The sequence below is a fragment of the Lytechinus pictus genome, chromosome 3, assembly GCF_037042905.1.
Source record: "Lytechinus pictus isolate F3 Inbred chromosome 3, Lp3.0, whole genome shotgun sequence".
Classification (NCBI taxonomy): domain Eukaryota; kingdom Metazoa; phylum Echinodermata; class Echinoidea; order Temnopleuroida; family Toxopneustidae; genus Lytechinus; species Lytechinus pictus.
In genome coordinates, this window is record NC_087247.1 from 73,532,406 (window position 1) to 73,559,320 (window position 26,915).

A 26,915-nucleotide genomic window follows, 5' to 3' on the forward strand; every position below is an offset into this window, starting at 1 on the left:
GAAAGGATTACAACAAGTTAAGAAAGGTTATCATGTGATAATTGAGAAATGTTCCAATTTCATTCTATGTAGCAAACTCTATCAATATTAGAAAACATTTTCTATTTAATGACCAATAGAGGTAGAGGGTCTCTTTTTATGTCTGTATTAAATTTTATAGAAAATAATATGCTGATTTCTTGTTTCTTTTTTCATTGATCTGATTTGAAGTATACACGTACAGTTGAGGCCAGAAGTTTACATACACCAACAAATTCAAAGAAAAGCTGACAATTGCCAAACATAAAAATTTACCCTATCTTCATATTTTAGACAAATTAAAATAAAAGCTTGACAAAGACATTTCATATATTTGAATGAATAGTTATGGTGGTACTAATTAGTTTTACATTATTGTTTTTGTACTGAAAATACATGTAATTCACTGCAACAACTTAGAAACATGCGAAACTGGAAATGGTTCAAATAATTATCAGGCAAGTTTTAAACTTCATCAGGGAAAATCATGGAATTTTGTCTTCTTGAAAAGCTGGGAACCCTGAATATGCTCTTTCATTTGATACCAAATTCGTCATGGTAGTATTTATATTTCTGAAGATTGGTAAATTTTACGATGTTTGGCAAGCAAACATATTTCACTGAATTCCATGGGTTTATGTAAACTTTTGGCCTCAACTGATTCATGGAGGTGTCAGCACTATTAATGGTAAATTTGCAAGAAGTAAAGAGAATTAGCAATGTAGTAAAATAGCTTAAGAAGAATGATGAGCGGTTAATGAAAATAATGAGAATGAAGATTTTAATTTGGCAGCCTTATAACTGATTTCTATAGCTTTTACTGGATGGGTAGCTGAGACCCTTCGCCTGCTTGCTTGCTCACGTCATGGACTTAGTGAGACGGATATACTCTCTCTCCTCAAGCAGATGGGATACAAAGGTCAATCAGCAGTTACTAGCTTTGACTTTGCACTCTTCAGATCAGCTGCCTTTGATGCCCTTGTAGAGCGACCTGGAGGATTATTTGGGTTCTTCCATCAAGACTTGAGAGATGCTGTCCTCAATTCTCTACTTGGTAAGTGAATGAATCATTTCTATTCTTGTGCTATTCGGCAATTCCATGAAGTATTACTTTAGACCCCCAAAATGTAGATCATACATGAAATAATTTGTCACTTCTTTATCCTGTTCTTATCTAAATATAAATAAAAAAATATTTAGAAAATAAATATTTTAATTTTAAATTCTTATGGCCTGAGCAGTTCTTGAGTAAAATATGAATGGAGAAAAATGGAGGTCGGATGTGTAAAAATGTTGATTTTTGTGGAATTTCACTAATATACTCTGTGGTGATATTATGAAAATTTAGATATTTTTATAATTTGCTTCTGCGCAAATGCCTAGTAGTATTATTTCCATCATCATCATCATTATTATTTTTGCCTTTGCAGTGTACTTGACCCTAAGAAAAGGATGGTATCATGATCCCTAGAATTTTTAGCCTCAAAGTTAGATTTTTTATAGTTGGAAAAATGTTTTTGATACTCAGGTTGTAGGTATGCAGTGTGGAAACATGTTTTTTTTTAATAATGATAACAATATGCATTTATATAGCACAAAAACTATTTCTATCTTGCATCGATAGCAAGAGCTCCCCAGAATCTGTACATACTACTGGAAAATAAATAGCTTTTTAATTTGAAAATTATGTTTAATTTGTTAAATTTCTATGTTCAAAGGGAAAGTTTGTTCCATAGTTGTGGGGTGACTGGAGAGAATTTTAGAAGACAACAGATTAAACCTGCACATTTCAGAAATAATTATGAAAGGATGTTTTTTCATATTCTTTCAAACCAGGTGTGATCCCAGGACTGACCAGTGACCAGACCTCATCATCAGGTGTTGGTTTCTTACCTCAGATGTTGAATGGTCAGATGCAGCAGTGTCATGAACACCTTGCTGACTTCTTCCTTCACCAACCTTCCTCCAGGAGAAGGGTAGAGGAACTCCCTTATCATCTAGACCGTTGCGGGGATGTCAATGGACTCAACAAAATTGTCACTAACCCTGAGTATGTAACACAAACCAAATCTCAATCTTTTCTATTTTCATTACCCATCAACTGCTTGTCATTCCACCATCCAATACCGACATGGTGAACCATACGTCTCTTCTATATTGTTTGTATCACCATGAAATCCTTCAAAGACCTTACGCAGGGCTTTGTTCTTCATTATTATTCTACAGTACTTTTCTGGCCATGCAAGCGGACACATCTCAGAACATCACCTTGAAGCTTGATCTCATTCATTACTGTAACCGTCTCTCCAAAGAGAACTTCAACATTACCACTTCTCTCACCAAGATGGTATCTGAGGTAGTTACTAAAGAAGATAATCCTAACCAGGTCAAGAGTAATTCAAGGGTATCATTTGCTGATGATGTAGGAGAGATGGTAATGAGATCAGCTACTAGAATGGATTGGGAGCTACCCGGTTTCAAAAAGAAACTTGATAAGAAGATGGGCAGTATTGGTATTCAGAGTGGTAAGTTTCATGGTTCATTTTCTTGTCTCCTTGGCTTGAAATTTGACTTGTTATCTGAAATACTAAAAGTCCATACTTTATCTGTTATTATCACATTTATTACCACATTAGTTTGTTCTTATTCTTTTGCATGACCAGAACATGTATTTTATGTAGGTAAAAAATTTGTCTTCGTGATTTTCTTCTTCCCAATATTTTTTCATGTTTGCAATGAAAATGCACTGAACTCCAGGGGCGTCGATCCGTTTTTCAGATTGGGGGGGCAAAATCATAAATCAACGTTCCAAAGGCGTTCGATCACACAAAATGAACAAACCACCCCCCCCCCCCACACACATAGGCCTATATATATATATAGGCCTACATATATATATATATATATATATATGTACATGATTCATGAGAAAGAGACACATATCTCACCAACAAATTAATATGCGAGCGCAAAGCGCGAGCTGAAATTTTTTAGTATACTGACCTGGAAACGGGAAAAAGGTACCTGTTTAGGACTTTTTGTAGTAACTCATGAGGACGACATGTATCTCACTAACAGATAATGAGAGTGCCGAGAGCGAGCTGAAATTTATTTATATTCTGACCTGAAAGCTTGATATTCTAAGCGTTTTGAGTACCAATAATTAAGATGGGTATTTAAATGAACAATAGATGCGAAGCGCGAGCTGAAAATTTTGACATTTCTAACTGAAAAAATGACAGTTTAATGGACGTTTTTAATAAAGAACAAGATATATATCCAACAAAAGATTGTTGCAAATCGAAGCAGGAGTTCTTTTGAGGTTAAGAACTGAAAAGGGGACAATTTCACCTATTTAATAACGAAAAGTATGGGTTTTTGCTACAAGAATGATGCGAGCGCAAAGCGCGAGCTGAAAAATTTTATATTCCAATTTGAAAAGCAGACATTTTGAGCACGATTTTAGATAAAGAACGAGTTGTGTATTTCAATCTCGCTTGCTGATTTCTGTGTAACATTATAATCTCATTATTTTATTTTTGCACATGCGGAATTATTGGGGGGGGCAAAACGATATGTTTGCCCCCCCAATATTTTCATTGGTGGGGCGATCGCCCCCCCTGCCCCCCCAGGATCGACGCCTCTGCTGAACTCCCTATTATATGATCTATAATACTGGTAAATGAAAAACTTCGAACAGAAAAGTTTTACAAGGTAAATTCAGAAAAGTAGTGATTTAGATTGAGTCTTCTCTGTAGTCATGATATATCAAATAAATGAAATATTGTTGCAATATGAGCTCTCTGTAATAGTTATGGTATAGCATGACTAATAAATGATTTATGTTCCAAATTTCAGACAATTTTAGCAGCCAGTCATCCAAGCCACCCATGATAGATTTGACTGCAGGAAAACAGGCTGCTCCTCCTAGTGCCTCTTTTGGATCTGGAGGCCATCAGAGTATCTTCAGTGACTTTGAAAGTATGGAAAGTAGAAGGACTATCGAGAAATCCACATTTGAGAGTGGGGAGGAGGAGTATATCCCTAGAGAGGATCTGACCATGAGTCGTGCCACAAGGACTGACCTTGATAGCATCACCAGTAAGAACGAGGCTACACCACCCCCACCACCACCTCCTTTGTCATCAGCTGCATTTAGTGGCATAGGTAACGGCAGTAGAGATGGGATGGAGAGTGGGTGGAGTGAGGTTGAAAGCAGTCGAAGTGGGGTGGAGAGCAGAAGAAGTGAGGTAATCATGAGTGGACAGTCTCATCCAGACAGTCAAGTTGAGGAAGTGATTGTCAGAGAAGAGTTCACTGCATTATTAGCTTGCCCTGATGATATGTCTTTTTATGGAAGCAACTACAGTGATGAGAGGAGTCCGAAAGAAAGTATACTAGATGACACAAAGACAGCATTGAGTTATAATAGAGAAGACAGCCAAGCAGAAAGCAGCATCCAAAATGTTCCTATAGAAACCAGTGATGCTGAGCTCTCAAGGAGTCTAGCTAGCTTTGTTCCTGGAGAAGAAGACATGCTGGATGACTTGGTGAAATCGCTTGGCGATGCTTTTGAAATATCTAACAAGAGTGATGGTGAAGTGGACAAGCTAGATTACGAGAAAGAGAAGGAGAGCGACATAGAGGCAGAACCATTTGATGAAAATAGGATACGATGTAAAGGGGCTCTTCTTGCAATGCATGTTGGAAAGTTTCTCGCAGAAAAATCAGCATTTGATCAATCTGAAGAGATGTTGATGCTAGCGTATGACAGGATCATAGATGTGAGTTGAAAACCTATTGTCTTTGATGATGTAGCATCAAATAATGAAGCTTTTTCCTTTGTTTTGAAGAAAATGACGATTTGATCCTTGAATATGAAAACATCTCATAAAAATGAACCTTTGAACTTTTATGAAGCATTATTAAAAATCATGATTTTGAATGTTTGAAACTTTTTATAACCTCACACAACAAGTTGATATGTGGAACAGAAAGCTGAACACTTTGATCAGATTCCAAGTAACTGAAAGATAAAATATGTACCACAGAATTTACTGTTGAATCCTTCAGCTTTTCTCAGTGAAGTGGCACTTATCACCTCTACCAGAAGTGATGTAATGGCAAATTATTATTAGGTCATAAACTTAAGAATTAGTATTCTTATTAAACCTAGTTTAAACCTAGTCTAGACTAGAATTTTAAACCACACTTCTTTGGAGTGCTAGGATTCATGATATTTCTTCTATATTCATTGCAATTATAATTAATATATCAATTAATTAATTAAAGTTAATCATGATTTAATCTTTTCCTATTCTATTTCACAACTCAATTTTTTGACAACTTTTTGCAGCAGAATAAAAATAACTTTTGATTTATGAATGAGTTGATAACTGGCACTCCATTAAAGTGTGGTCTAAGTTAACTGAACCCTGGCTATCAGAATACCACCAAAGGATGTTTGTAGCAGCTCCTTCACCCCCCCCCACACTTTTCTGTTGCTGTGCCCTTATATGACAAAGGCTTACTTGATTTGATGATTTGAATAAGTTGATATATTTCTCAGTCAGCTAATAACATATTAAAAATTGTTGTTTGTCCAATTTTTCTGTCTTATTCTAGATGTTCCCTTTGTCATACAAAGAACAGCTGCTGCTTGTTGAGGTTCAAGAAAGCATTGGTGATAGACATCTTTTTCAGTTACGTAAAGATGAAGCAAAGCGTTTCTTTCGGAAGGCTCTCAACTCACTGGAACATATTATAGAAGAAGAGACTTATGACAACATCAAACCAATCCTTGAGACAAAAGGTAAAGCAATCATTTAAAGGTCTGTGAGATGTTTTAAATAGAAGTTCAAGTTATTGCAATTTTCATAACTTGGGGAGAGAGGATGACATTTTTTCTGATGCATTGTCATCTTGGGTTATTGATCTGTTTCACGTTATGGGGTTTCTTTTCTTTTGTTTTGCCTGCATAGCAGAGCATAAGAGCAACACAAGAGCATCAACTATAACTGAAGATCCTGCCCGAGTTTCAGGTTATATGACCAAGGTCAAAGGTCATTTAGGGTCAATGAACTTAGACCATGTTGGGGGAATCAATATCAAAATCTTAACCAAGGTTAAGTTTTTGAAATGTTGTCATAACTTAGAAAGTATATGGACCCAGTTCATGAAACGTTAACATAAGAGCAATCAAGTATCCCTGAAATCCTGTGCAAGTTTCAGGTCACATGACTAAGGTCAAAGGTCATTTAGGGTCAACAAACTGGTAATGTTGGGGTTATTTGTGGAATTGTCATCATAACTTTAAAAGTTTATGGATCTAGTTCATGAAACATAGACATAAGGGTAATCAAGTATGAATGATTGTTTTGCAGTTTTGCACACATTTTAGGTCACATGATCATGGTCAAAGGCCATTTTAGGTCAATGGACATAGTATGTTATTATCATATGAATGTTTTCTTTCGTCAATAATTAATAGTAGTCAATAGCTGTTTTCAAAGTCAGCACTGCTGCTATTTCTCGTAATTCAGGCGAGACTGCCAGAGGCATTCCACTTGTTTTTGTTTCCTCTCTCTGAAAACCCTGTTCTGCAAAAACTATGATGATATTTTAGTTAATTGAAGTGTTCATGATTTCAAAGATTATCCTGGATAATATTGGTTTTAGCTTGAAACATAAAAGTTTACTCTGATTTCAAAATCTTATTTATAATGATTATTATATCCAAGGCTCGACATTAGCGGTGGCCCAGGGCCACCAGAAATTCACCTTGGGCAACCATTATTGAAAAATGTTAAGTTTTGGTGGCCCGAATCGGGCAACCAATAATTTTCAAAGTAGCGCAATTTTTCTCCCGATTTTGCACGCATTTATCAACTTTCTACAGTTCAAAGTGCAAGCCAATTCGTCATGCACCCTTTTTGTTAATCTACACACAAATACACACACACAAAGATTGCATAGTCATGACAGTATGTAGGCCTACCGCTATAGCATACAGTAACTATTATCCAGCCGGCCGTGCTGGCCGTCTGGCGTGAGCTTTGCATGCATGAAACCACTGCAGCTACATGTAGCTGTGCGCTAGCAGACTATTCAGACTTAGGGAGCTGCGATACGAAATGTTGCTGCTAAGAAATCTTCCACAGAACTTTGAAAATCTACGTCAAAGTCACATTTTACACCAATGAAATGCCCTTCTACAGTCCATATTACTAAAATCTGGTGTAACCTATTTATTTGCAAGCATTAAAAAGAAGAATTATGACCTCTCTTTTGACTCAAAAAGACCGATTTCCAAATGCATTAATACACATAAAACACATCTATAGGTGAGTACATCACAGTCCCACGTGTGCATTTGTATGTATGTTGATACTTGGTTTCTTTCGAAGCTGTGTCTTTTCTAGCCAAAAATAAACAGACAGTTTCTTTCTTTCTTGTTTATAAATGACTTCTTAAACCACTCTTGAGGAAGTAAATACTTTGGGAAGGCATTTCATTGATATGAAATGTGAATTTTTCCAGCACTTTGGCAAATATAGGGAAGGACTTTTCTCACACTGTTTTTTCCAGATATAACTTTTGCCGTTGTCTTATTTTTTTCTTTCATTTTTTTTATAGTGGTTAAACCATTTATACCCCTTCCCATTGAATATGCCTGATTAAAGACTATATTTCTACTGAAAAATAATAGTAATAATGATAATAATTTTCCAATTTTTTTTAATTCATTTTGTTTTATTCATTTTTCTTTCATTAGGTGGTCTGTCATGAAAATGACAGATCACCTTTTATATTCGTCAGAATTTTCTTTATTTTTATTGCCAAATCTTTGTCCCACTTTATCTCAAGATCGGGCATGTCAATTTCCTTGATTTTCATGTCATGTATGGACATCATTATGGACATGGGAAACGAAACTTTTCAAGGTTATCAAATCATGATGACGTCTTCTAGGTGCCATTTTGTAAAATTAAATGATTGATCATATCATCGCAACTAATCATAAAAAATCATCCATATTTGCATCATATCAAGTTCAGGTGACAGGTCATCAGGACATATCATAAGAGGTCATGCAAAGGTCACGACGCGCACATACGCGCGCGTCAAAATTTTAAATTTCCCCAAATCGACCGTGGTCAAGTTTGGGTACGTTTCTGGTCATTTTGAGCATGTCAAGAATTTGCGCGCGCACAGGTATGCGTGTGCGTTCTTGCACCTACCATCGGTATGCATCTTCGAGTCATCATTTATTTTATGTCTTTTCATTGTCCATTATCTTCTGATTAATTTGATACCTCATTCAGCCTCTTACGACCAATAATACGGGAATGCGCGTCCATTCAAATTTGCATTACTCGCGCGTGCAAACTTGCAAAATAAGTCATAAATGGGCAAAAATATGCCTATATGAAATTCACTGTAGCTCTTCAGGGAGTCCGTTTACCCCCAATTTTGTCTCACTCTTGGATATAGTAAATATCTCATTTGGAGATTTCGTAATTACGTCAAGATTAAGTTATTAGTGAAAATTATATATGTTCGCAACATACATCAACGTATTTGACTGTATCTTCGTTATTACTTGTCAGTTTTCTCCCAAATTTTGATACGATGTAGTTTAGACAATCCTCTGCAAATAATGTGTGAAAAATTTTCACTTTTGACCACAGCATCAATGTGTTATGACTTGTTTAAAATTGTTCAATATTTTTCTGGACCTAATTTCTTAGAAATTTTTAAAGGACATTTTTTATTGATCAATTGTACGGTCTTGCTGAAAATTTCGAGCCCCAATGCTTTGCGGTTTTTTATGTAGGACATTTTTTTGTAATTTTGCCGGAACTTTATAAGGGGTAATTTTAACATTGTAAAACATCATTTATGCATTTTTTTTAGGAAACGCTGCAATATTGAGACGCTATTGGGTTGAAAAATTTCATTCTGGACTTTTTGCGGAAATTCCTGGATTTTATCTTTTTGGTCATTTTTACTAAATAACGTATTTATAACAAATTTTCAGGTACCTTCTGTCAAATGAAACATTGTGCAATTTAGTTAATTTCACATTTTCCCAAATTTTTGCAGAAAAATTGCCAGTATTTGAATCTTTTACCTGACGTTTTTCAGCAAAAACCATCAAGAACGAATTTTCAAGTAAATGTCGAAGTCTTACACAATTAATATATGGATATTGAAAATTTTTGACGGAAAATATTAAGTGAAATGTTTAGAAATTTGCAGAGATTTTGCAAACATTTACCCCCAAAAATTCTACTTAATTCTTTATCAAATACATCACTGATGAGTATTGAAGTGAATGCTGTGAAATTGTAGCATTGTGAAACTTCTCTTAAAAAATGATTGAAATTAGCAGAAATTTTGAATGAAAATATTAAAGATATTTTATTTTTCAGAAAGTATCACCTATGAATTTTCAAGTATTCTGTGAAATTCATTCTCAATGATGTTGTAAAAATTCTTGCTTGAAATCATTAAAAAAATTGCTGACCGTACAAAGAATTAAAAAAAAATATTTTGCATAAAAACATTAAAGTACTGTCGATTAAAATTAGCTGCTGTGAAAATGAAGGCGCCTTTCATTGCGTTATTTTGGAAAACCAATAATTTTGGTAAGATCGTCTGAAGATTTTGAGGAGTTTTTAGGCCTTTTACGTGCTCCAAACTTCATTTCGTATTTACCGTTTTGCATTATCACCACCATCATTATAATCATCCGCGTTTGTCATCACCACATTAATAATCACATTTAGCAATGGTCAAAATTTATTCCTTTGATGTCTATGATGAAGATTATCAATCATATCTAAATGATTCATTCCATACAACATTAGCCGACACTGAATGAAAAATCATGACAGACCACCTAATTCGTCCGCATGACGAATTAAAATCTAGTTTTCTTTTGGTTTTTTTTTCTCTAAATTTTTTTTTCCCCTGTTCTTTGTTTTCTCTCTCTCCATTTTCTTTCTTTTGTTTTATTTCACTTATTTATTTTATTATTTTTGTTTTCTTTCTTAATATACTATTCTAAAAATTATTTTTGTTTGTTTCCCCCTTTTATGCATATTTTTCTGTGATTTTCTCCTGCTATAATATGCTGGAAAAGAGAAAATAAACTGGATTTGGGGCCTGCATAATCTACATGTAGGTTTTAGGATTCAAAAAGGAAGAAGGGAAAAATCATTGTTTTGTACATCTATCTGAGTTTGCTATGCACTATTTATATACTTTACTATTATGAGTGTGTGTCTATACAGAGATTTTTTTTAAAGTCCACACAACCTGGGAACAATAAAATTATTTTATTCTCTTTCAATCATTTCATATTTACAATGATAGAACAATTTATATATTACCACAAATCAATTAGCAAAGTAAAATAACAGCAAACAAGATTTACATACAAGATGTACAAAGTGAAAGTAACTAAGTGGTAGTGGCTGCAGAATAAATATTTTAGAAGTTTGTTTTATTCATTTTTAATTAATGTTTTTCTTTATATTTTTCGGGCCACCAAACTTTAATATCGGGCCACCCAAAAAAATTATTTGAAGGTTTTGGTGGCCCGAACGGGCCACCACCAAAAAAAGTTAATGTGGAGCCTTGTTATATCTATGTTACTTGTATTTTGTAGAGTATTCATTTTTTCAATAAAACAAATAAATCATGTGACACAATATTGAATTCAAAGGTTATCACAGATCAGTTAACTTGGTGAAAACTGAGAGGGTTTCTCCAGCCTAAAAATAATATTTTCTGTTTCAATTATTATTTATATGTTGTATTTTGCTTGTTCAATTTTATTCCTTCATTAACTACAATGTTGACATTTTTTATAAAAATCGTATGTACATGTTTTTGATTTTCCTAAAAGGCAGATAAGAAAAATCGAACACTGCTACTACGAATGTGTAATGCAGGCAAGACTATCAGGGGCACTCCACTTATTCATGTATAAATTACTAATAACTAACAGGTGTATAGTCATTCCTTCTCTTACTCATTCTTCTGTAAAGAGCTATTGTTTTCTTGAACCCTCTTTGTATGTTTTAACCATTAATTTCTTTCAAATGACAATTCTGCTGGTGTTTTTATTAGGCTAATCTTGATTAGCCTATCCTTACTTAGTTTTAATTGCCAAATACTATACATGTATATATTCTATACAATGATAACAAAAATCAATGCATGTCACTGAGTTTTGGTAAGTAATTCATATTCATTTCAATTATAACTTTGACAGGTCGGTTACTAACTCGGATTGGTAGCATGGCAGTCCATGATAGACATATTGAGGAAGCAGAAGAGATCTTAATGGAAGCCAGTCAGTGTATGAAACAAGCTAACAGTGTAGCAGGCATAGCTACAGCACAGTTCAATCTGGGATTTCTCAAGTATGTACCTTGCTATTAAGTGTAAGACCATCCATCCAAAATATGACACTTGGTGATATAATTCCTTTTTGCTGATCATACAGGAAGCTCTATATTTTCAATAACTTAACAGGATGCTCCAGGCTGAAAATAGTATGATTTGAACAGATAAAGAAAAATCAGACAAACAAACACTGAAAATTTCATCAAAATCGGACAAAAAATAACAAATTTATGGTATTTTAAAGATTTGCTTTATTCCGGTGGAACAGTTCTAGGCATGTCTTCATGAATATTCAATGAGCAAACTGATGATGTTATATCCCCACTTGTTCTTTTGTATTTTGTTATATGAAATTAGGTTATTCAATTTTTTCCTCCAAGAATTTAAAATATTGGATTGACAATTGATTCCGTGCATTAGACATTTATTGCTGCAACTTATATCATAAGACATTCACACATGTATGAAACAATATGATTTCATGTTATAATATAAGAAAAAGAAAAGTGGGGATGTGACATCATCAGCCCATGTAATGAATATTCATGATATTGTAACGGAATCACTAAAAAATAAAATAGCAAAACTTACGTAACAAACAAATTGTGACGTCATAATGCACCGTTTTTGGTAGCGTCGTTTAGTTAGTAATTTCTGTTGTGACGTAGCACTGGTCATGGATACTCCTGGTCAGAAACCATTAGCAACGCGCCTAAATTGCGTAATAAACAAAATGCGCGTTCCATTTCTTGCCCTATAAAAGTTACTTTTCATAACGAAAATTATCATTGATTCAGATAAAGATTTGTTGTTCACAGTGCCAAGGTTACTGTTATCTCGACTGATATATTTCTTCCTGACAACTGAGCAAACCTTTCAAGGTATATCTTAATAAAGATGAATTTTTGGAGCAGAAGGCTGAGAGCCTTCGTAACTTAGATATATGTCACCAGGGGTCTCTAGATGAGGCATCCTTGATCTTTTAAGAAGATCATAGTACTGTTAGGAATAGGACTTAATGTTAACAGATGAATATTAATTATTTTCGGATCTTACCTGATTATAGATCCTTGATCTTTTATAGGACAGATAGTTGAGATTAGGATTTTGATGAGTTCCTGATAGTTCAGGCAAAGTTGTAAATATGTAAATTATTCTATTATCTAGGATGCCTCCTAGGATAAAGGCAGTCATTTACTATTTTGAATAATCAAAGCCTTTACTCCTTTCTAAAAATAGACATGTATAGTAAAGGTAGAGGAATTATAGGGATGTATTGATTTTTCAATACAATCTTTTCATGAGACAATTAGGTTTACTGGATAGTTTTCTTTGAAAGGAAAGAATCCTTGGATGAATTCGGATTTTCCTGGATTTAAGTTTGTTTAAAAAGATGTCAAGTAAGTTCTGATAGTTGTGATAGGAAGGAATGTGACAATTTGAGACTTGTCCTATCTAAAGACTTAGGTTAGTAAAAAGTTAAATGATAAGCCGACAAAGTGAGCTATCATTGAATACTTAAGGGGCGGATAGGCCGGTTTGGAAAATTGACCCGTTGAGCGGTGACTCTGATGGATTGAAGTTGAAAGTTAGGTTATTTGAGTGTTTTAGCTCAAGATAGAGAAACAAAGAGTTTAGTGGATGGCCAAGGGCCTAGTTTTAGAAAGTGATAGAGAGGCTAGACGTAGCCGAGAATAAAACTTCTTTTCATGCTTTTTGCTGGAGTGATAAGTATATTTGTAGGAAGGAAACTAGTACAGTTCGATCAACTTACTTTGATCAGTCTCATAATAGTGGTAATTTAGAACATAGATAGAATTTAAGACATATTACTTGGTTTTTAAGAAAATTTATTGTCATATAGAAATGACGACAAGTATTTTGAATAAATTATGACGACAAAACATAGTCATGAGGTGTCGTCTGTAGATAATGTACATAGTATACATAGATCAAAGAAGAATTTATTGAACAGAACACAACTTGATATTGGCAACGATGCCTAGCTGTTAGTTAAATTTTATTATTAAAGAATACTTGTTATTGATTCAGTTGAACAATTACTGAATAGAGAGTTATTTATTTTACTATAGTAATTTCTGGTGTGAACGTTAGTTACAGAAGTGAAAACGATGATTGGTACATTTACTTCTACTCGAGATAGCAAATTTAGAAAATGAGATCATTTATAGAACGAAATCACTTTTCCATGTCATTGTGCCTTAGATTGCTCGCTACCATAAGGAGTTAGCACGAGAGACTGTGAGAGAGAGACCTTTAATGTATTGAGTCGTAGTGTATTGTTTTTGGCAAGTTTGACTTTGTAAGTAAGGCACTGAGTGTGCAGTGTTACACGTGTGTGCTATGCTGAATCATGTGTTGTTGTTGATGAATTTGATTGTTTGTGCACGTTTTAGTGTGCAAAATTACTAGTTTGCTTGTCTTGTTTGGTGGTGAGTTCTTAGATCAATTTATTAGTAAATAATAGAATCATGTAATGTTTCCACTTACCAGAATGGTTGCAATGAGGCAGATTTCCGTGAAGATGCTGGAGAGCATGTAAAATGGTGTACACGTGGGAAGGTGCAAATGTTTACGATTTTCAGTGTCTTGAGGTCAGGTGACCGATTACGAGTTGTGACGTATGTATCGTGTTGGTAAATAAGCCAATTGGAGTGGTTGGTTTTGTGGATATTTATTTTATTTATGCTCCAGCGAGCCTGGAGTCTCTTTATAAACGAATGTTGTAAAGAGAGGAGAATCTAGTGCTCTCATAAAAAGGCTAGATGGTGGCAGCTTACCGTTATGAATGATTGATTTATATTTGGTGGAAATTGATAAGAAATTGTGAGAAGTATAGAGTGCAAATGCAGAGACACTCCCTTTTCTTATTTCTTCTCTCTCCGCTCGGTCTCTCCTCTTCTCTTCTCTCTTTTTATCGCTTGTATATAACCCCCCCCCCTATCACGCCACAATATTGTGCCTATAAATATTTTCACAATATACATGTATTGCTTAACTTTAAAATTCATTAACTTCACTATGAATGAGACTCTGTGCTCTCAGTAGTAACTATAAAGAGGAGAGTGATAGTCATGATATACAGAAATTGCAAATGTTTTTTATATGAAAGTATTGAAATATATTAATATATATCTAAAAGGTCACTAGATATTTAATGATATTGATAATATGCATCATTTATATAGGACTTTAATATAAATGTTACAAAGTGCTGCATATTGTTATCTGGGATCTAGTATAGCTGGTAATAAGACACTTCATATTATTTTGAGGAATAAATTACTACAGGGTCTTTTCCATATCATCCAAATTTGTTAAAGTATACTTAGACAAATATTTGTCTTTTAATTCATGAATTTACCATGTCTGTCAAAAGTGCAATAATAATTATTTCACACAAAAAAAAAGAGTTTATTTTTATAAATACATGTGTATTTCAGGGATTCTTCTGGAGCATTTATATATTCTGCATTTCCATAAATATGTATGTCTGTCCGACCCTCTTTGTAGGACGTTCTTGATATATTTTGTCTCTGTTATCCTTATAATACTCTCAAATTAACAATAAAAAAGAGGTAAATATAGAACTGCTCTATGCATTTTGAGTATGATACTTCCTGGCATAACCCACACCCTCCAATCACAAGACCTAGGTTATGTTATCCGGGACTCTATCTGTGTGATATCTTTATAGGATGAAGGTAGAAGATTATCAGTCAGCTGAGTCTTGTCAACTTGAGGCTTTACAGACTAGAGAGAGATGGTATGGCTCAGCACATCCTCTGGTAGCTGAAGTACTCAATGAATTAGCTGGACTACTATGTAGATACGACAATGAGATTAGGTAAGTTCAGTCAGATAGAAGGGAAGCCACTGAGGGTTTTTTGATGTCAAGGCACTTTGGGTGACCATCCACACTTTATCTTGAGATTTTGGTTTATAAAAGGTAATATGCTGTGAAAGGCTTATATTCTCCTTCAATGTGATAGCTTTTCCTGAAAAAAAACTTATTGTCAAGAGAAATTAAGGGCAAATCTTGTTGTGTGTACACAACTAGAATGTTAATTCATCATGAGGACGAATTAGGTGATCTGTTTATGATTCTCATGATCACGAATACAATCACCATGTTTATTCAGATCAATATGATCATCATGATGGAAACTGAACTTTTATAATGAAAGAACGTGTTGAATACTCTTGAAAAGGGGAAATTAGAAAGTTGTGTGAAAAGGTATATAGGTAAAACACATGGTACATTTTATATGAAAAAGGGATTTGATATCTTTTATTGTGCAATATTTTAACTTATATACCTTGTAATGGTCATAAAGGACCATGTGCGAAATGGTAAGAAGAAAAAAAGTTTTAGAAATTACTCATGCTCACCCTGGGACTCGAACCTGTGCACCCATGACTGCTGGAGACGTAAGTCTGACGCCTTGCCGATTGAGGTACACTTTTTCCCATAGACTTTACACGTTAGCAAAATATGAGAATCGGAAAATCAATATTGCAAGTGAAATGGGCATGATCCCTGCATCTGATAAAAAAATGGAGGCAACACTTACGATAGTTTAAAATCTCAGCTACAATATACTCAAAGCTCAAAGACAAGAAATAATGGAGACATGGCTCGCGAAAGAGAGGAATATTGAATCCAGTTTGGAAAAAAAGTCATCTCCCATAGAGATTACACGCAATATGCAATATTTTCAGAATGTTCCGTTTCTTTAAATGAAAAATAAAGGCAATAACTCAAGTAAGGCCTCAGCTACATGTTATTGAGAATTGGGTGAAAATCGACTAATATTTACAAAGTAAGAGGTAAATTTGCATAATTACGATGACATCATAACATGCAAAATGAAAATTTTGGGTTGCGACGCCATTTTGATGTTGTCATGACATTATTGAGGGTCAAATAAGGCACAAAATTATATCTACGGTTCATACTGTATCAGAATTAAAAAATATTGGGGGTCAACAGACTTTCTGAGGAGCTATAATGAATTTTGTATAAGCATGTTTTTGCACATGTATGGCCTATGCCTAGAGCGCGCGTGCTGTAAACTTTAATGGAGGCTAATTCCTTTATTACTGGTCGTAGAAAGTTGATCAAGATATCAAATTGCTCAGAATTATATCATCACTGCATTGATATAAAATATGGCGATTCTATGTTGTGTAATACCATTACGCGCAAGAACGTATGTGTAACCGTTTGCGCGCACAAATTTTTGAAATACTTGTCAAAAAGTGATTTTGAGTATTTTAAATTTTTGATGTGTGCATATGTGCACGTCATGACCTCTACATAACCTTTGGTGACAAGGACAGTTGACCCTTGACAAGTAGTTAATGTCATGTAAATATGAATGATATTTGATGATTGATAATGAAGATATGATTGATAATGTCAATTTACAAAATGGCGCTTTGATGACATCACAATGACCTTTTGACCTTTAATTCGTTTCATGCACATGATATAATAGATCCGCATAAATGATTCAAGTTTGAATTAAATTGAAGGAGGAGTTCTGGATATTTTGTGCTAACAAGAAAAGGGCAAAAAAAATAGAAATGATGAATAAAAAAGAAAATTTGTACGAAATTAATAGTTGATCTGTCAGTTGACAGATCACCTTCTGATCATCATTGCCATTTGAAATATTCATTGTGAACATCGTCATTGATTTATTCATCTATTTATCTATTTTTTACTCTGAAAAAATGTGTTTAGGTTTATGTTGATATGTGGGGGCATCGTGGTCTAGTGGTTCTGACTCTCGCCTTTCACACAGAGGGTCGTGAGTTCGAATCCTAGCCATGGCGTGTTTTCCTTCAGCAAGAAATTTATCCACACTGTGCTGCACTCGACCCATGTGAGGTAAATGGGTACCGGCAGGAAGTAATTCCTCAAAAAAGCTGTGCGCACCAGAATCGGTAGACTAGCTTAGCCGGGGTAATATAGGAGCGCCTTGAGCTCCTAGCAAGGTGGATACGTGCACTATACAAATCCTATATTATTTATTATTTATAATATTTGTTAATACTATTACAAATGGAATGATTTTTAAAGTGAATTAAAATATTTGACAAAGAATTTCTCTCAAAGGCACAGACCAGAGGTAAAAAGTGCAATTGAGAAATGGGAAATGTGTAAGCTATACAGTGCGTCCCAGAAAAAACGAAACCGAGATTAATCGATGATTTATCATAACTTAATCAAAAATACAATAGACAAATGACCTACCAATGTAAAGCTTAGAATCTCTTCTTTCATCTGATATTACTTAGAGTATTCCCCATTCACGCATGAGTGAGCAAAAACAATTTGAAGAAAGGATACCAAATACTCATTTGGGGGGGGGGGGTATCTGAATTTCAAAAAGAAAATCACATGCCTAAAAAGTTCAATATCTGCTCTTTTATTTGATACCTTAATCACAAAAAATGGTCAAGAAATAAAAAAGTTATGTTCCCTCGAAACAATGCTTGTATTTCCATAATTTAATTAAATAAACGTGTTTTCACCGGTTTTCCACAGAAGCTATTGCACGGTTAACAAAAGACTTAATGCATGGCTGATCGTCAACAAAACGGAGTGTCGAGTGAGTTTGAACGCGAGCCTGTAGAACCTCTTAATTTTATGAAATTATTGAAATTCAAGCCTTATTTCAAATAACCAGAACTTTGTTATTTCTTGACCATTTTCTGTAATTGAGGTGTAAGATTAAAGAGCAGATATTGAACTTTTTAAAAATGTGGTTTTCTATTTGAAACCCAGATATAGCCCGCCAAATGACTTTTTGGTATCCCCTCTTCAAATTGTTTTTGCTCACTCATGCGTGAATGATAAATTATCTAAGTAACTTTAGATGAAAGAGGAGATTCTAAGCTTTACAATGGTAGGTCATTTGTCTATTGTATTTGTGATTAAGTTATGATAAATCATCGATAAATCTCGGTTTCGTTTTTTGTGGGACGCACTGTATAGTACAACAGTGTAAGTTTTATGCATATTCACAGCTTGATAGCTGAGTATTTTTCCTAAGAAAAACTGAAATTAACAGGTTTCACAGGGGATTTGGACAAAAGGCTTTCCATTGCCTTTCTCCAGCCTCAAGACCTGTGATGTCATGTTGTATTAGAATCTTTGTGATTTCATAGGCTTGTACGCTGAAAAAAGGGGTTAGTTTTTCTGCTTTTCAGATTCTGAATTCCATTTTTTTTTCAATTTGCAGAAAAAAAAAGACAATTATTCAGTGCTCAAATGTGGATGGAAACCTCCAACTCTTCACTAGATTTTTTGTGATTTCTTTCTTAGCTCTTATTGGGCATAAATTGCTATGTCAGGAAAACTTGTTACACATAATCTAAATGCAGATATAATTTGAAAGCTGTGCCAAATTAGCAGGAAATTCAAGCTTGCAGAAATATATATTAATGAAATCTCTATGTGATAGAAGGGAAGAAAATAAAATGTGCAATGTGAAAGCGGGGAAAATCACCCACTTTTCTGTGTACAACTCTATAGAATTACACCACTTCTGAACACATGACATCATGGTCTCCAGGCTAGTGAAAGCATTTACAAGCAAGTCTATTTTTTAAACCAGATAATTGGAGCTATTCTTAAGCAAAATACTCAGCTGTTAAGTGGTGAAAATGCATAAAACTTGTATTTCTGAAAAAAGGAGTTTATTAGCATTTGATTGGTATATGAATTGTCAATTTCATTATTGGGTCTGGTCTGGGTCTTTTAAGATTATCAGGAAATATCAAAGATTAATTCCTAATGAAGTATTGATCACAAAAAAAGTCTGTCAGAATCCAAAAGTTGGTCACTTTGTGAAAATTATGTGCCAAATTATTCTGGTAATATTATTTTCGCTGTCATTATCAAAATAAGTTTCAGTTGAAGTTCAGTTTGGTTTATTCTTCATATCTCCCAATATATACAGTATAACATTCAAGAAGAAAGAACAAACTTTAATGATAAAATAGTACATTACAATAATTCATTAACATTTGAAAACACAAACTGGAGACACATATAGAAAGATGAGAATATGAGAGTTTGGGTGGTTTGAATAAGCCAGGCATTCTCCAAGTAGACAGACGTTTTTTCAAGGTGGTAATTTTGAGCATAATATATATTCAGTCACATCTCATTAAATTACAGACAATTCTTGGATTGCTTAAAAGATCAACTTGATATTGAATACTTATTCAAAATTATTTGTCACTGCAAATTCTTGGGATGGGTTTGGTCATTGAGATCAATTTAAGATTGTAACCGATCCTATTTCATTTTGGATATAATTTTATCTTTAATTATGTTATCCTTCAACAAGGAAGAGTACATGCACCCAGTGTACATAATTTACTCATAATTTTTTTGTAAGAATTGTTTTTCACATCAGTGATAAGTAGTAGTTATGATATTGATCTACTTTTACAGTTATGACAGAATAAAGGCTGAGGTGTATTATAGGAGAGCATTGAAAATTCGTCAAGACGCACTTGGGAAGGATCATCTTCTGGTAGCAACCACTCTCTTTCATTTAGGTGAGAAAAAAAGTGTCTCATTAGATTGTCAATTTGTCATGAAAGTAATAAAAAATAGTTTTTAGGGTAAGGTTTTATTGCATGCAAGCTGAAGATACTGAATCTCTATCCTAAATTATTTTTTTCCATCATATTTTGTAATGTTTTTAATGTTGTGATTGTTATTGCCCCTCTAACACTCTTTAGAATGGATACATGTACGTAAGAAATGCTTATATTTTTATAATTGTAAGAGTGGCTTTCTTCATTTTGCAGGGAAACTTCTAAGAGATGATGGGAGTTTCCAGAGCAAGAAAGAAGCCCTAGAGCTGATGAGTAGAGCACTGGATATCCGTACCACCAAGTTTGGAGCTCACCATAAACTCACCTACGCTATTCGCAACTCAATCAAAGGATTACGAAAAGAACTGGATAGGGGAGACTATGACCGAGCTCCAGTCAAGCCTCCAGACAAGAGAACAAAGAATAATCCTAGGAGTAACTTGAGCTGGCGGGAGCAAGAACTCTTAAGTGTTGGAGGGAGGAGTGGTTCACCAAGCCGTAGGGGTTCTAGTTACAATGGACGTAATAGCCCAAGAAGTATTGACAGGAGTCCTTCTCCACGACCAGGCAGTAGGTATGGAGGAAGTGTTCGGCATGGAAGTATGCAGTACAATAGTCAAAACAAAGAGAGAGGTAATGGAGGAGGGATTCGCAGGGATAGAGCTCAGAGCTCACCACAACTGAAATACAACGGAAGATCTAGCTCTGGTTCTCCTCAAAATAGATCCTCAACTAATAGGAAAGTACATTCAGCTGCAACTGGAACTCAGCAGAAAGACTGTAGACCATCTAGTTCATCTTCTTCATCGTCGTCTTCCTACAAGGGACCTACTTTGAAAGCCAAGTACCTGTACAATGGCCGTCCTGATGCAAGAGAAGATGGTGTGTCCTTTGCAGAAGGCCATACTATACTAGGAAACAGTGAGATGAGTGATGAAACATGCAGCAAAATCAATGGCATCAAAGAGAAAAATCAGCCAAGGCAAGGAAATGGACGTACATATTCGTCTGTCAGTAGCTCTACGTGGGACAGAGGACCTAAGAGTTTAGGTAGTGAAATGTCCGGTACTGGTCACAGACGTGATATTCCATCTCCATATGACAGTAACCTCCATGGTCCAAACAGTAATATTACTTCACTTCTTGGAGAGCCAGCAGGACCTCGTTCTAATACCGTTGATCCCCTGCATGATGCTGCATTTTATCATGGGCCCGGTAGGTATCCTAAGGATCAGAGAGATTTCTATCCACCAAGAAGACATCAACAAAGGCAAAATAGCCACAAACTACCTTTGCTTAATCCTACCAACCAGGTTGAAAAAATAAATTAATAATGCATTTTAGGATTCATATGATATCTGAGTATGATACTGTGGAATTTGCTAGGTTGGATGTGATTTGCAATTAAGTTAGAGGAGATATTATAGAAAGTTGGGGGAGATGATGATTCTAATGACATTGTATTCTCGTATTACACCAATCACATTATAAATAATTATCTCTTTACAATATCAAATAAATTTGTATTTGAGATGACAAGAAAAGGCAATTATTCTTTCTTGAAATTGGGGTGTCATATCAGAGATAGGACTCTAAACTAGATGAGATGATTTTGATAAATGCAAGTGCCTTTAAAGTATATATCCTTCAAAGGAAACCAAATAATGAAGCTTATATTATCAGAGAACATATATTTTTAATTCTTCATGAAATAAAAATAAAAAAACAATGTCAAGCAGCTGAAAATGATGAATTACTTTTGTTGGCCATGTCTTGAGATTTAATAGATCATGATTTATAATATTTGTTTTATTTTGTTTAAGATAGAAAGTAACGGTTCTCAGGAATTAATGTAAAATTTCTGCTGACATATAAATCATAGAAACTATGTTTTATTTTTTAAACTAAATATCCCTTTTTCATTCATTTTTTTATTTCATAATTGTGAAGCTGATTAGATTTATATAATTCAGATATGAATATTTTTATATTATCCATATTTGTTATGTTTTTATACAGAATCAAGCTGTACAATCCTATGTGTGATGTCAAAAGAAATCTGCCAAAATGAAGATTTATATGCATATTATATTTTTTGATATTTCTATTAACATTTTGTTATTTGTTGTGATTGCAGTGATGTTTATTTTTTAATGAAATATGAAGGTAATTTAAGATTTGATATGAAATGTGTGAATATACTAACCTATAATAGTCTATGTTTAGACTATGCTACTTGATGGAAGAAGAGGAGTAAAACAATAATAGTGCCGAATATCACTCTACAAATCAGGGCGTCTGTCACAGACATGGGTATACTAACCACATATTTAATGTAATCATGATTTCTGACAAGGAAAATACACAATTTATATATGTATATTGTAAATGTATATGTTGCTTAACTGATGATAATCTAGCAACTTGTCCCTCTAGAAATTTACCCCTCTCCTTTTCCAAGATATCTATGTATGTACAAGCAAATGTTCGTAAATTGAAATTTGACAAACTTTCTCCTCACATAGTGGAAAACGTGTTTTGTCTTGATATATCATAGAACATGCTTGGTTTCTTTTTTACTCTCTCCTTGAGAGTATTTTTATGTAAAAATCGCTGTTTGCAACCTAATGAAAGATTTTCATTCAAAGTTTTGTTGCTTGTATGTCTTATATTAACCAGATGGCAAGTTTAGAATGATACTTCTTTAGTGTCATTCAACATTGTGATAGAGGACAAAGAACATCTCTTTTCTAATATCATTGATATTATATATTTTTTGTAGTTGCTCGATAGCAAGTTTGATATGTTTATGTTAGCTTAATTTTAAAGGTATATAAAGAAGTAAGTTTTGTGATGTATGTGTCTCCATATTTTGATTTTCCTTGAATGAATCAGTCTTTATGAAATCATTGTATATTAGTAAAATGTTTCATGAATTGCCTTATATTTTAGAGACTTTCATCCATCCAATATATTTTATATATCTGACAATTCAGTCATGAAACTATTGCATTCCTTTGGATTTTCTTGTAGGCTGCACTCCATGTAATTAGACTTTTATTTTATGTACTCTGCAGTCCAATCGTTACACCTGAATTTTGAATGACTATTCTGAATTTCTTCTTCAGAGTGAATATTGTATCAGTTTATTAGGATCGTTTGTTTGTATATCGTCCATTTTCAATTTGCTGGGACCTCAATCATTATTTATGTAATGCAATATTTTGTAAGATATAATGTATATTTCTGTCGATATGTACTAATATGATATTACCATGCCATACTGTACAATGTAGTTTTCAAAAATGTGCCCACTTTAGTCTTTATGCCCTTTTGAATTTGCCATGTCATGAATTATAGTCTCTTGATTTCCAGTTTTTCAATGTCAAGGCCAGTTTGATGCACTGATAATGTTGAATAGTTGCTGTCCCAACCTTGCTTATGAGTGTGTTTGTATGTAGGTGTATGATATAGATAAGTGAGAGTTCCATTCAAAGATTAAAGCAGTAAAGCAGAGAATATTATGCTTTCTGTCTCATTTAATTATCAGCAGGGAAACTTTTACCCTTCAAATATAAGATATTGACATTGATAATCAAATCCTGTCTCTACCGTAATCCATAGCATCCCTTTCACCCTTTTTAATGTTAGTATCTGTATCGTCATAGTAACAGTAAATATTAACAGTGTTACTACAGCTCAAGGTCAAAGCAAATGAACTCACTATTTGATTATGATCTTTTCAGTCTATTTCCACTCAGATACCCTGCAATCAAATTAACAGGTTATGTGGAACTATTGAGTTACATCTTTCCTATTATGACAGGAGTAAGATCATTGCAACAAACCATTATTGCATTACATATCACAAAATTAAATTTAGCGTTATTTGTACTTGAAAAAGAGGATGGGAATATATTATGGAGGAAGGGAGGGGGGTATAAAATGAGAGCTATAGAATTTAGTTACCCGTTATACATCAGTTTCCATGGCTCCGTATTTCTGTAGCTATAATGAATATATGAATGATGTACAACTATACCATATGGTGTATTTGAATATGCTGTAATAATGCCCTGTAAAGGTAAAACGAATATTCTGTATGATCCTCTTTGTGTAAGTCTACAAGGATATCATTATTTATGTTCAATATCAACATTGTGCAGTTAAGTTGGTATGTCGAATAAAGAGCTAAGACCAGAACATGCAAAGTAATGCATACCTTCTAAATATAATTTTGCTCAATCAATAATATTTCTGCACAATGATCCCCCAGATATTTGACTGAGGCAAGTTCTCCTGTAAAAGGCATAATGATTATATATCCTCCTTGGCTTGATAAAACCTTGTATCTCAAAACTCAGCCATTTGAGGGTAGCTCAGAGAAAATCAAATGTATTCCAGAATTATGGCAATAGTGGCAATATCATATTGTCTGAAAAGAATCACCTATTTCCTGTAGAGATGTTTTTCCTGGGAAAAAGAAAGTCATTATTCTAAAATCAAGGGTTAATTTTTTTTAACTGTCCTGAAGAATTTCAGATGCATATTTTCAATAGTGCATCAGTGAGGTAGTACATTGTCATAAAATGTATGTCTGAAAATGTAAATGGCTTGTCTAGCCTGTATAGATCATACAATGATGTTTTAGTCAACTGGCCTTTATTACATTCAGCATTGATCAAATAATCACATTGTAGTTTGTGCCTGTAGGTTATGTTAAATGTGTACAAAAATATGTGATCTACCTGGAATTATAGCTTGTCTTAGACTTAGGGCAAAGCAAGATTATTTTAGATTGATGTTTCCATTCCAATGCTATGGCAATTCTTCATAATATTATATACATATACCTCTTAAATTGTGAATTGCATTGAACATTGATGAGAAAAAAAAGGTGAAGTAATTATGTAACCATGGTGGTTTAGCATGAGTTGACACAGTTAAATCAATGAAACCATCAATATTTCAGAATGGTTAGAGGAATTACAGTCAAACCTATCTTAGTGGCCACCTGCTTATAGTGGCCACTTAAAATTCCCCCGCAGGAAATTAATGTGTTGTTGACCCTGTCAATAGTGGCCACCTGTTTAACGTGGCCAGTGGCCACTCATTTTGCATCCCTTTGTCAATAGGAGACCCGCTACAGTGGCCACTAAAAATAAGCTTCCCTGAAACTTCTGACTCCAACAGTGGTTCAATACTGTAACTAGTCTATGCGTTTGCAACTGCATCTGAACACAAATCTAACTCTTCAATTAACAATTATACAATCAACATAAGTATTTGGTTGAATGAAATAGATACATGATCAATGCAGTATTATATGAAAAAAGTTGAAGTGATTAAAAGCACTTACTGTATGTCCAGTACATTGCACAATATATACATTGAAGATGGCCGCCAACCCATCTATAGTGGCCACCTGTCTATACAGTGCGTATATAAAAAAAAACAGGAAAGTTTTGAAAAGTATTAAAGTTTTGTTTCAAATTATGATGTCTATATTTTGATGTCAATAGATGCTCTGAAGTCTTATCTTACGAATGCCATTTGCGCACATGGAACGTTTTTGTCAGGGGTTCAAAAAAGGCTTGCGCCAAATGGCAAAAATCAGAAAATATTGACAATCAGACATTTTGCTACTCAGCAGACTTCCTCTTAAGCTTTATATCTTTGCCCTAATTTTTTAATCATGCTTTCAAAATCCACCAGAATTATTATTTTTAAAATCCATTTACAAAGCATTAATTTACATGAATTGTTTTGTATATTCATTTTACTATGTTTTCTTTTAGCATTCCTTCATAAATAAGATAAAAAACTTGTTTGTCAACCCAAGTAAGGAGATTAGCATTATCAATGGGCGAGCTTGTAATTTATTCAAATCCTTTTGTCATGTTTGTTATATAAAACAAAGGTTAAGGTGCCATTATTGTGAAGGGGACATTGATTCCTTGAACAAGTTAAATTGTGTGCTTGACAGGGTGTGGGAGAATTATTTAATGGGATGCTGATTTGAATTTGACATGCAAAAAAGTTTTCACTAAGAAATGAAACTCCTTTCGATTTTAAAGCGAAATTTCAAAAGCAACAAAAAAAAGTTTTTGCTATAAAATTAAGATATTTTTTGTTCAATATTTACTTTTTAACATACATAACTAAATTTCCAGGGGTGCTGCCTATGATGAATAATACACGGATCACCCCAGGGAAATCTTGGGGGGGGGGCTTCAGCACTCTGCTTTCCAGGGCCATGGTGCTTGATAGGACAATATTAATTCTTACAGGAAAAGATTCATGTCTTTCAAATGCACCATAGCCTTTGTTTCACATAACAAAAGGATTTGGATAAATTACAAGCTTACCCATTGATAATGCAAATCTCCTTGCCTGGGTTGACAAACAATTTTTGTCTCACCTGCATAGCAGAGTGAGACTATAGGCGCCGCTTTTCCGACGGCGGCGGCGGCATCAACACCAAATCTTAACCAAAGGTTAAGTTTTTTAAATGACAGCATAACTTAGAAAATATATGGACCTAGTTCATGAAACTTGGACATAAGAATAATCAAGTATCACTGAACATCCTGTGCACATTTCAGGTCACATGACTGAGGTCAAAGGTCAATGAACTTTGGCCATAATGGGGGTATCTGTTGAATTACCATCATAACTTTGAAAGTTTATGGATCTGATTCATGAAACTTGGACATAAGAGTAATCAAGTATCTTTAAACATCCCGTCTGAGTTTCAGGTCACATGACCAAGGTCAAAGGTCATTTAAGGTCAATGAACTTTGGCCATGTTGGGGGTATTTGTTGAATTACCATCA

At 34.1% G+C, this 26,915-nt stretch overlaps 1 protein-coding gene across 1 annotated transcript in view; it reads left to right on the plus strand.

Annotated features, from left to right (window-relative positions):
* The window catches only part of LOC129256719 (uncharacterized), a 42,966-nt gene extending 17,363 nt beyond the window's left edge, over positions 1-25,603 (plus strand). The window contains exons 7-15 of the mRNA XM_054894884.2: positions 833-1,072; positions 1,855-2,068; positions 2,245-2,543; positions 3,877-4,802; positions 5,644-5,830; positions 11,303-11,453; positions 15,155-15,304; positions 19,931-20,037; positions 20,293-25,603. Coding sequence (XP_054750859.2) covers positions 833-1,072; positions 1,855-2,068; positions 2,245-2,543; positions 3,877-4,802; positions 5,644-5,830; positions 11,303-11,453; positions 15,155-15,304; positions 19,931-20,037; positions 20,293-21,410 — 3,392 coding nt within the window. The 3' untranslated portion in view covers positions 21,411-25,603. The remainder of the gene's footprint in view (positions 1-832; positions 1,073-1,854; positions 2,069-2,244; positions 2,544-3,876; positions 4,803-5,643; positions 5,831-11,302; positions 11,454-15,154; positions 15,305-19,930; positions 20,038-20,292) is intronic.
* Positions 25,604-26,915: the final 1,312 nt, after the last annotated feature.